A 12,963-nucleotide genomic window follows, 5' to 3' on the forward strand; every position below is an offset into this window, starting at 1 on the left:
CAGTACACTAAACTGCATAATGCTCGAACGATGTTCACCCATGCGTAAAACGATCCTATAATTTGATCGGTTAAGATAATTAATGGTAATCAAAGACGAAAAATTTATTTACAGAGGATAAGGAGAGCAACCTCTCCTAAAAAAATGTCTAGTTTACAGTAGAACGATAAGGAAAATCATAGAGGCTGTATCACTATCACCAATACAATAACAATATTACACATATTCCGATAGAGCTGGAGTAACTTACCGCTTTCTTTTGAGTTTGTTTTCTTTGAACTGGAGGGTATTGAATGAATCCTGATTACCTTCGGCGGTCAAATATAAGATTCTCATATTTCAACCATTTTTCTTCCTGCACTGGTCACCTTGTGTTCAATTTCTCAGAGTTCAAAAGATACGGATAAGGGGAAAAAAAATTACTAACCTTTATCACTATGGGTAATGACTGGAGTAATGATACTCCCCACCTGCAAAACCTTGACCTCTTCTCTCGCTCCTGGAATCAGAAGAATTAAAGCGATCTCTGAACAGATCTTTTAACATGGCTGTTAATGGCAGTTGGGTGTATGAGTTTCTTGGCTGGTCCTCTGAGCTGCCATTTGTTAGGTTGGTTGTAACTGAAGATGAACGCGTCTGTCATTTCCCTGCAGCTGACTTAATAGTGAACTGGTGAGTAATGACTTCGGTAAAAATGATCTCCCCTCTATCGAACTGTGCCATTACGATTGCTGTGTGTTGGAGGGTAGTGAGAGAGAGAGAGAGAGAGAGAGAGAGAGAGAGAGAGAGAGAGAGAGAGAGAGAGAGAGAGCACATTCAAGTTCTTCCCTAATGCACTTTGACAATGAGTTAAGTTTTAATGTTCGATTCATGTGCTCGTTTTAAGAATGGGAGATATTCCATTTCACTCAAGCTTTTGATCTTATCTCGGCATAGTTTATAAGCTAAGTAAAAAAAGAAGTTCATACCCAGTTTAAAAATTATGAGAGAAAGAAAAAATTATCGGGGAAAAAAAAGAAAAAAATACGCACAACGAAGACTGAAAGATATCCATGTTAATAAAACTGGAAGTAAACAAAGAATCATTAAGACTAAAATATAAACAGGAAAAATCAAAGTCTTCATAGCACCCTTACTATTTTTGATTCAACAATCTCTCAATATGTCTACTGTTTCTTTTTCCTTTTGACTTAAACGATCATAACATAATTTTGGCTTTAAGTGCGTATCATAAGTGCTAGTCAATATTCTTATTTGATATAGAATTTTGATTGACATCTACAAATAGATAAATAAATAATAAAAAATAAATTAATGGTTCACTTTCATGGAAAGAAATTACAATATTAAGATATTAACATTACGAAGCAACATAACAATGGGAATAAAAAAAATACAGACCTTGACATATATACCAAGGCTTTTTTCATCTTTTTTGACAACCAGTGGAAATATGAGGAAAATATGCCTGATCACGTGATTCGGAACGGCAACAAACACAAATGCTGTTTCTGCCAAACGATCAATTCGTCCTTTGCATAAACAATTTACATTAATTTCCCGGAAAGTGTTTGAGTATGAAAATAAAGAATTAAACATTAATAACTCATTCTGAAAAAAAAAAAAAAAAAATTCATGACCAACGCCATGTAATGATAAGATAAAAACAAGACTTTTTTTTTTTAAACACAGTTAATAACAGTACACTTCATTAGCCATTACTACACACACACACACACACACACACACACAGGTGTTTGTGCTTCGAAGAAATAAATAATATCTTCCTATATAATAAAAAGGTTAAGTTCGTGGGTGAGGTGACCACGAGAGATGTATACGTGATATAACTAATCTCCACTCGCAGTGTTGTCATTGTCCAGTTAAACCAGAGATAAGCAAGATATTTAAAGGAAATATAGATCAAAGGAAATAAATAATATAATATAAATAAGTGCGTGCAAAATTATTATTATTATTATGTGGAAGTATCAGGTAATAATAATAATAATAATAATAAATATTAACTGCTAATTCAGAAAGGGAGAAAAAAACTTAAACGAATCTAATATGGGAGTCATGACCGAGACAATTTAAGCAATCTCAACTGTTTGTGGAAGAAATAAATGTGAAACTACACACACCTGAGCATAATCTCTACAACTGATTTTATGAGCAAATAAAGAAGAGCATTATTATAAGACACAGCATTGCTCCGTGAGAAACTGTTTATGACTGTGATAACAATGCCAGATTTTGAACGTATGGTATTTAAAATTTGATTTCAATGTTTCAAGTACTTTTCACTATTTTTACATGGCAAATTCATATATAATATATTAAAATATAAACCGATGCTTATGTAGATTTTCGTATCAATGATACTGAAGATCTTAATATGTGAGATCCGATGCTTGAACTCCCTTAACTTAAAAAATACATAATTCAGCACTCAAGATGGCAAGAGAAGGCATATGAAAATGATTAGAAGTATATGATACTCAGAAGGAGTCACAATGAATAATGTGACACAGAAATTGAAGTGCTATTTGGATTAACGTATGAACAAGAGTAGCGCTCTTATTAGAAATTTGTGACGAATAAGAGACATCTGGTGCATTAAAGGCAAAGGGAAGAATCGACACCAGGTGACTCAACATGTTAGAAAGACCATACATAATGCAATCCGAGTGGCTAGTTCAATTGAGATGCCCACCTAATACGTGCGAAGCGAGACTTCAAAACAGCTTATATAAGCCTAGAACGGGACATGGAATAGACAAGTTCTGTAAATACTCCACAGATATCCTATCTTAGGTGCATATGATGAATTTCTACAGAACCATCGGATTTTCTGCCAGTAGATTCCAGTCACGAACATGTTGTTCCTTCATATCTCAAAGATGCTCAGTGGAACCGAGATATATCATGTTATATTAATCATTGCTGGAAATATCGTCACATGAACGAGGGTGCTTGGTCAGCAACAATGGTGACCACACCATTCAGTCCTTACTCTAATAATAGTGTCAACTATCTGATAGACGAGCCAAACCTATTATTGCCAATAAAACATATTCAACTTTGTCAAACAAAACTATTTTATTATGCAGAGAGATAAGGAAGGAGATAAAATTAGGAATACTGACAGAAACTCTGCGAAAAGAGTTGAGTTAGCTGGAATACAGCCGAAGCAACTAAGGCTAAGACGCTAGCGTGTTATATCTGGGAAGAAGAACCCTGCCATCTCCATTTGAATCCATGTGACTTACCTTCGTCTGTAAAGTCTATAACCGTTTCTGGTATCACAGACGTGATTGGAACTCGGTTCTTTTCGATTGAAAGGCAATTATGGCATCCTCGTGATTACAGTATCGAGATGTTCTGAGAAAGTCACTTTTTTATAATTGAATTGTAAAATGCTGTTTTTTGAATAAAATATTCAGTTTTTCAGTTTTTCTTCGGTGTCAAAGCTAGATTTTTTTTAAAGTTTGTGCCAGCCATACTGGAGAGAGAGAGAGAGATTAAGATTATTGCCATCTGACAATAGACTATGGATGAAATCTCCGTGTTTTTTTTTTTTTTCTTTCAAGCCCGAAACGTGTATGCATAATAATTCCAGGATCTTTTTCCTACTGTTTTTGTCACAAACATCTCTTTTGCTAACCTTTCCTCTTTCATTTGTTTAAGGAAACTCTCCACGCTACATTAGCTAGATTTACAGATTCCTGAATGCTAATAATGTAAAACTGCTTTCTAATATTTTTTCCTTTTTAATGATATTCTGTTTGATCCCCTAATTTTACTCAGATGTACTATTTTTAACTCGATTCTCAGATCCACAAGTTAAAATTTTTCTTTTTTTTTTTTTACTTACTTCTCTATCCCTCTTGTTCAATACAGATTTATTCACCTTTATTCACTATATTAGCTTTGTTTTATTCGATTTATTTCCACACTTTGCCGCTGTTGTGAAAATCGTGCTTAAATTATTAAAAGACATCCATTGAGTGTGCATTGATTGACGGTTTCTATATTCCTACTTATTTTCATACTTTTTGTCTTTTTACTGCTAATTCCACACCAATTTCTTACATGAATTGGCTAATTTAATTAAATAATTTTAAGAGCATAGCATCATCTTTAAATTTAATATCATGTTTAATATCCTTACCTTAATAATCTGATCTATATCTTCAGCTTCTGCCAAACTGCTGGAGGAAGTGCAAGTGTGTGTGTGTGTGTGTGTGTGTGTGTGTGTGTGTGTGTGTGTGTGTGTGTGTGTGTGCAGGAGGCGGCTATGGAGGCCATGGCTGAGAAATGCCATGGCAGAGGCATGCCATAGCTGAGTGCTTTCTCAATAGAGACATGTCCAAGAATCTATAGTGCGGATATATATATATATATATATATATATAAACCTCCAATAAAACATAAAAAATGCAAATCCAATCCTTACAGAGTTGAGTTAGGTTGGTTGGAATTATCATCAAAGAAATACTATGAGGCTTATATTTAGTCTGTTAATTGCATGTATTCTGTCACCTATTTATCTCTTAAAACGTAATCCCGGATAACTCACCTTCAGTTGAAAAACCCTCGAAATTCTTGAATTCTAGACCACATTCAAACCCAACTCTTTCCAACAAAAAGGCAAATGTCACATTTCCCTCTCAATTGTGCTACGGAGAAGCTCCCTTTACAGAGTGTAGGCTTACTCTCCTATTTCTCACCTTTAGTGAGAAATAGGAGAGCAGGCCTACACTCTGTAAAGATACAACAACCGCAGTCCATTTTAAACTGCAAAGTACACTCCACATGGCTTCTTCTGTCAACATAGTATTGCTCCTGCATTTTTGAGATCTGACATTCCACGTTACAGCATTTCAAATTTAGAATTCTTTCTTTGATCTTTCCAAGCTCAATATTTTCTTGTCCCACCTTATAAAATCCATCGATTTTATGAGGTGGTCTTCCTTTATGTCCCTTTCTAATGTTCCACAATTCCAGTTGATTTCTCTTTTTCCAGTTTCAGCTACAAAGTAGGAAGTGATGCTAAAGCATTTGCTTTAAGTATTGAGTTATTCCTAACTGTCCAGTTATTCACCAGATGGTATTTTCTTACCATCCCCTTCTCCTTCTCATGATCAGATTACTGTTTTGGATTCAACTGGATTTGGATTATTGTGCTTGGATTTAAACATCTACTCTGCTCCAGTAGGTGAAATAAGTTTTGTTGAAACCTTCAATTTTCGTTTCAGTCAAAGTCTCTACATTATCCATTGTTTAAGTCTTAGTTTTCAACAAGAGTGCGTAGGCAGTTTTAAAAAAAAAACTAGCTTAAAATAAAAGCTTCATTTTCATTTCACCTTCAGCTTACACCGAAGATGAAGCGGCAAATAATAATAATAATAATAATGTTATATTCCCAAAGAGAACAGACAGAACTGTTACAGAGCAGAGCTCTAAATAGCTATTTGAAGACAGATAGGCAGGCAGCATCCATCCTTCAAGCTTTCCCTGAATATTCTAACTAAAAACCAGTCAAACTAATTTCTCTTCTTCTTCTTCTTCTTCATTCATTCACTCCGCCTACACCTATTTCCTGAAATAACCCTCCCCCCACTTCATGTTCCCCAATGATTACGACCTCCAGCTGTTCAAAATGAACATCAAAATTACAACAAAAAAGAGGCCTCCATTTTTTTTTTTTTAATGAACTGAGAGACATATACGTAGGGCGATTCACGTGAACACCATGTTTTTATCCACTGATTTATTAATTTTAAACGATTTTCATGATTTATTATTTATTATGCATGCCTGTCATTAATGTATTATGGAAACTTAATGTTTTAGTGGTATTGAAATCATCTTTTATTCATGAGTAAATGAAAAGGACCAATTTAAATATTTAATTATGTATAAATCAGTTCGTTTCAAAAGAATTCATTTGCCTTTTAATTTTTCACAATCGGAAAAGTTTCAATCTGAAATACGAAATATTTAATTTAAAAATTTAAATGAATAATAGGCGGAAAAAAATATATTCAGCGTAGAAGTTAATTTGACAAAATGTTTTTTTTTTTAATCCCAGAATATTTAGTAAAAATAGGCAAATAAATTATAATTATTTTCTAATATTTTATGCACTTAATAATATTTATTACTGTGAGATATTTTAGTATTAGTTTTATTCTTGCCAAATAAATGTTTACAAACATTGAATATTAGAAAAACAAGGCATAACTGACATGCTTAACATTTACTGTTGCCATAGTGAAAATCTACATTTCGCTCTGGCAACAGTAAACCCTCCCCCTTGCCATTTTTGTTCATATCAATTCTCATTTATTTGACTGATTTTTTTTTTCTTTTTAAGGTAGCCGCTCTTGCAAGGAAGCGATAATTGCTAGAGTTTTATCTCTAAATGGAAGCGTCTCCTTCGACAATCATACGCGGCGATCCCACAAAAGATGCAGACGCTTCTGAATCGCCTTTCAACCGTAACCAAAAATCTCTTAACCTGTCGATAAACCTCCTATTATCACGCAATAAACAGTACGCACTTTTCCTAGAAGTTCCGGTGTTCAAAGGTGACATTTCTGTTAGTGGAGACCTTTTGACCGGCAATTTTTGCCACTCGGTGGGTTGCTGTTGTCGCCATACTCAGTCCCGTCTGTTGCCGCCAGGGTGGTTTGTTTTTACCTGTCTACCTGCTGCGGCAACGTCGACATCCACTGCAATCATTATTCTGATACGTCAAATAAGCTGAGTTGCCATTGGTGGATTATACCCTAAGGGGGTGTGGCTAACGCAGGGCTGCTTGCAGTAGAAAGTGACCCATCAATCATGCTATGTTTGAGATATTAAAAAGAAAATGAGGCAGCTATGGTCAGAATTTCTGGGAGGGGGGAAACATTACGGGGGGGGATGATTGTATCTTTGAGCCTAATTCCCTTCTGCCGTTATTCCCCCTCTCACCTGCTGCTGGGCGCGAATGCGGCCTCGGCCTTGCTCACGGTAGGATGCCTGCCGACACCGCTGCAGTGACCTCGCATCGGCTAGCGTGGTGCTCCACATAGATCGCATTTTAGTAGTGGAAAAGCAACACCAATCGTCATCCAAACTAAAGTTGGAGAAATGTGTTTTGAACTCCGTGTGAAATGATCGTGGCGTAGGCATCGAGGGAGGGGAGTTTTGTCATCGTTGCAAGAGGTTAAAGAACAAATAAACACACACACACACACACACATACACAAAAGACACCTGCCGGGACATGGTTGTGTACGAGATGCTGGGGTTACGTCTGTAAATTGTGTGCGCGTGCCGTCAACATGAACCACCTCGGGACTATGTACGCCACCAAACGCCGGCGACGAAACAGCAAAAGGTGAGTTAGTTTCGTTTCTCCATCATTCCTTTAGATATCGTTATGCACGCGTTGGTTGCTTTTCGTGTGTGTGTGTGTGTGTGTGTGTGGCAGCCGTCGGGTGTATTGGAAGCACAAGAGAGAACACGCAACACACATCAATAGCCGATAATGCTTCTGCTGAGTAGGAAGGCTATTGACAACAGGCAGAATGTCAACATTCAACACATCGCTCTTAAAGTATTCGTTGCAAAACTTCTTTAACTGACAATATCCACTGATTACAAGATATTTTACTGCCAGGAGGAGTGAGTGTGAAATTCTTCCCGTTTCTTTTTTTTTCCCCCTCCGGGGGGGGAGATGTTTCGTTACCATCTTCGACAATCTTTCAGCGTTTCTTGTTATCGGGCCCCCACGTGAGCGGAGGCTTTCGTGCTAGCGTAGCCCGCGTGTGACATGCCAAGCTTAGGGCTTGCATGCACCCTTGCCACGCACGCGCCCGTAAGGTGTTAATTTGATTATCGGATATGTCTATCCGCAAATAACGGTCATCCGACTCACATGCACACGATTATAGTTAAGGACTGTCGTAGAGTATGGAAACTTCGCTTTTTTTTTTTTTGTCGAAAACATTTCATGTATATACAAAGTGCTCTGTTCAATTTCCTTCGCATCACGACATGACATGCCCGGCGTGCTTTGGATACTTGTCCGTTGCTCCGATCCAATGTTATTATGTATGGAAAATGACAGAATAAAGATGACGTCTAATTCGTTTTATTATTAAAACAAGTAAGAAAAAAAAAATGCATTGATTTAAGATTAAACGAATAATGGAAATGTGACAATAAAAATTTTCGAAAAAAAAAAAAAAACACGCAATAGTTGAGATTGATTTGACAAATACTTTTCGTATATTTGCTATGTTGTATGGCTAAGGCAGCTTATTTTAAATTTACGCATTTATTTTTCAGAATAAGTCGTCCATAACAATACTAAGAATAATGTGATTGATATCCCTGTTAACTCTTTATAAAAATAGATATGTATAAATTAAAATTAAGTTGTCAGGAGTAAATAAGTGATACTTTTTGAATAGTTTATGCTATTTAACAGTGAACATCCTTTATGTGTGCATTTTTATCTTAAAATGCTACCAGAGAATCATAAGAGTATGTGAAGGGGGGGGGGGACGAAAAAAAAGCAGAGAAAGAACGAGAGAGAGGGAGAGAAACTTAAGCAATTTGTTATGATTATCGCAAGATAAGACACTGGATTTCCCAGCATTTTGAAAAAGCAATCTACTGTGACATCTGAACTTTGCCGTAGTTATAGTAGTTGTAAAACTACTTTGTTGTAGTTGTTTTACCGAAAACTTTACGGTAAAAGCTAAAAATGCTGTTAAAATCATATTACTCAATGTATTACTTTAAGGCTGGTTTCACGATAATCTTACAGAAAAGATTCACGAGTTTCAGTCTTCTTCACCGTTACTCTTTAATCCAACGCAAAAACTGAAGTGGTAATATGATATAAAGTATGATGTACTAGATATGTTACATCTGGTATCAAATGAATGTGTTTACATCAATTTTAACAATCAAAATCCTTTATATGAAGTCAGGCACGGATATGGATTATTTCTACAAAACAGGAATTTGAATATACCAAGAAATAACCAGTTATATTTATACTTTACTAATAGCATCCATAATTATCCGAGAAAAGCAATTTAAAACTAATTACAGTTTTTAAAATTACAATTAATTTTTAATTTGATAGTCCGTATTATTCAGCTAGATAAGGCACCAGCTAATCTGTTTTGTTGTCGGATAGCATGCATTGATTAGAATTTAATATTAGGGGGGAAAAAATGCATTTTTGTTGACGTAATCGATGGGTAACTATTAAATACTTCGTAGTGTAGGTGGATGATTTTAGAGGTCTTGAAGTCTCATAAGTCTCATTTTTATATGGCTGTAAGGAAGTTTTGTTCATCGCATATATTAGTGTTAATTTCTTCTGCTAATAATGCCAGTACCAAGCAATGTGCTTCGATTAGTTTTTCAAACTGCAAACAACATGAACCGAATTTGATGAACTTAAAATGTTCATGAAATGTGAAAAATGGTTTTTTCACATTTGTTTTAGTTTTTTATTTATTTTTAGTGATATTGAGAAGCAGAACGAGTAATTAACATATATGTAACAGTTCTGCTAGTCTGACACCTTTTGCATATAGGAAAGATCTTAATATATTTTACCACCTGTCTTCTCATTGCTCATGCAATGTAAAAACAGCAGTGGCCAAACTTCCTGAATAAGAATAAACCTTCAAATATATTTTGCATTACTACATCCTTAGCTTGAGCTATACGGACAGAATGAAAATATGCAAAATAACATTTACTAGCATATTTTTTTATTAGACTTAACTGTATAATACGTAGTTGCAGTTTTTAAATTTTTTTAAAAGTCAAAAGTTATTAACGAAATCTGCGTTGGTAATGCTGTTCAAATAAAAAGTATGCCAGGTGATGACCTCGTGCAATTTTCTTTTTGATATGCAACCCATCTGCTTCTATTTATTTTGCACGAGGCAATCGATCATCAGATGAACATCAGGGCCATTAATTTTCTAGATTAGATAGCCATCACGTATAGATCAACTTTAAAAGATCAATAATTAGCAATGCAAAAGATAAAAACAACAATTTTACGGTGGCTTTATGTAAATAAACAGGGTTTTTTGTTCTCTCACTAATTAGTGAAATGTTAGAAATCGTTATTTATTATTGTCATAATTAATGTGCTAAATCTGCATTTTCATATCTCAGAATTCCAGCCAAATCAATCACAAATTCCAAAAAGATAATCTCATGCGTAATAATAATTTATATTCTTCAAGTGTGATATTTTTTCTTTCATTGCAGTAGACCGTTAATTAATTGCTAATATATTAGATATGTAAATGTGCAATGTGGCAAGAATTCAGATAAATCAGAATAAGTAGTTTGCTTCCTAACTTACTGGACCGTTTCTTTCATTTCCATTCTTTCGACATTTTTTTTTCTATCTTTGACTTATTAAAAGTGACTTCTTTCAAATGACTGTAGAAAACTATGAGAATTGTAGTTATAACGGAGTCGGATAAAGTAATTGTAACTAAATATAGTTCTGTACATATGGAATTATATTTAGTAACATTTACTAAATTGTTACTAAAACAAGTAAAAAATATGCGGATGAGTAAAATAACTATGTGGGGGATAACGAACGATCATATTAATATCTTTCATCGTACGGAAAGAATAAATAGGCAACTATATACTAAGGCTTATATTTCCAATTTCAGCATGATATACTGCACACAAAAACGGAGAATATAGGAATAAAGAACACAAAATTTAAGCTAAACTTACTCAGGTTATACAACTTATATGAAAGTTGTCGATTGGATTACTACAGCATCCTAGACCAATTTTCAAAACAGTAACATGAATAGTAATGATTAACATACTAGATCATATAAGCCGATGGATCTAGTCTGAATTATTTCGTTAAAAATGGTGTGTATTATACATGCACGCACGCACGCACGCACGCACAGAGTTTTGCAGCAAGCGATAAAGAAAACTAAATAAATGAATGGCAATCCAGATAATCAGGATTAAAATGAAATGTCACGGAGGTTGCTACATTTCATTAGAGCCCAAGGAATGATACATTGGTATATATGCTGATAAAATCATAGTAAGTTAGGTAACACAACAAAATCTCCATTTTTGCAGTAGTCATTTACTGATATTTTAATTCTCCAGCTCTGTGCGTGTGTGTAACACACACAGTTATGGTTTATATTAATGTCACACACCTTGATGTCAGTGTCACTACCTGAGTAGTTCGATCTTGATATTAAAAACAAACTATAACGAACTATGCACACACTAGTACATAAATATCACAGGATCAATTTAATAGGAAATAAGTAATTCTGTGTGCGAACATGTATCGTGACTTGACCTAATGGAGAGCTGAAGTGCCATCAACCGTGTTTGACATTCCAGAACAAGATTGCTTATTTATGCAATTCATGGTTTTAATACGGTCTTAATATTCATGGTCTTAAGAAATGCTACCCCAGGTATTCGCCTTTTCGTTAAGGCTTAGATTGCTAATTATATTATCCGCGAGGTCTAAGTCCTGAAGTAAGTGGAATTTTGCGTATACATAACGCATACAACTGTTTTACTATTATTGATGTTTCGAGTTTCTTTTCCTTCGTATTCAATTCTCATACATTCATCTTAGCATTTAATGATCAAACTTGGCTCAAACAAGAAGAGTTGACTGCATGTATTTCTTGTGTATTCATTCCACTTCCGAAGAAACAACTGATATAATGGCTAAAACATTCCCATTTTATAGTTTTAATTCCTTATGTGGAGGAAGGAGGACAGTAATGACAAGCTAAATTCAATATTTAAGTAGGATGAATTCCCATTATGAAAATAAAAAAAAATTAATTACTAAAGTACGAATTTACGAAAATCAATTACTTTTATTTCTTATGTAAACAGTGCCAAATGACACTTTCACGGATTTAAAACTTTCATTATTATTTGTTTAACAATTAAAAGAAATGTCTTTTTCCAAACTTGGAAATTCAACAAACATAAGTGCCAATATCCAGAATTTTGATTTCTGATGCTGCCACTGTGATATATTAAGGAGGAAAAAAATGTACAAGTGGGTAGCTTAGCTAGAGGCAAGATCTGTTTCCCTAAAAATGCAGACACGTCTCTCTCTCTCTCTGTAGAAAACAGACACTTCGCATTCACACCTGCAACAATGAAGGCATCGAGTGACGCCTCATTAAAAGTATCAACAAAACGCAAAAAAATTTCTCATTAGCAAACATGGTTGAACTTTAATTGCGATATTTTATCCCCCCCCCTCTTCATTTTTTCTTTTTCATTTTACAGAGCGTTTAAATCCCCCCCCTTCTTTTACATCACAATGATTTACTATAAAGAAGTTATTAGCTCCAATGTACGTGTTAAACTCTGATAGCTAGGTTATACAGCAGGCACGAGACGCCGAATCCTCCTCGAAGAACAAGTAACCCTCTTGCAGGTTCGCTTGCCTTAGTGACGGAGCTGCCGTTGACGCCTCTCCCGCGGGCCATGGGAAAAAGTAGCGGTAGCAGAGTGTACAGCGTGAATTGGAGGGTTGTTATTTAAATTTTAAATAATGAGGGAATTTGAGGTTCGAGTGTTGTTCGTATAATACGGCGCCCTAAAGAATGCAAGCCAGGAGTGCTGTAATAGCAGTCTAAACGAATTTAATGCCTTCACCTTCTTCCCGTCATATTATTATTCATTTCGATTTCAATTTCAAATGCGCATTTTCTTCTCACCTTTTGTCTACCATTTCCAGCATGGACGATCTCATCATATATCGCAATTGTATCCTCCTTATTAGCATTCCACTTTCTGATATAATTATTTCTTCAACTTGCATCGTTTTAAAATATTTCTTTTCAGTAAGGCACCAAAATATTTATCAATTTTGGTATTTTTTTAGTCCGA

At 34.9% G+C, this 12,963-nt stretch overlaps 1 protein-coding gene across 1 annotated transcript in view; it reads left to right on the plus strand.

Moving 5' to 3' along the window:
• Window positions 1–544: 544 nt before the first annotated feature.
• LOC150099366 (uncharacterized) overlaps window positions 545–12,963 on the plus strand; it is a 249,318-nt gene continuing 236,899 nt past the window's right edge. The window contains exon 1 of the mRNA XM_090404327.1: window positions 545–672. Within this exon, the coding sequence (XP_090260453.1) occupies window positions 545–672 (128 nt within the window). The remainder of the gene's footprint in view (window positions 673–12,963) is intronic.

Source organism: Typopeltis vanoorti, chromosome 14, assembly GCF_054136105.1.
Source record: "Typopeltis vanoorti isolate ZY-2024b chromosome 14, IOZ_Tvanoo_1.0, whole genome shotgun sequence".
Classification (NCBI taxonomy): domain Eukaryota; kingdom Metazoa; phylum Arthropoda; class Arachnida; order Uropygi; family Thelyphonidae; genus Typopeltis; species Typopeltis vanoorti.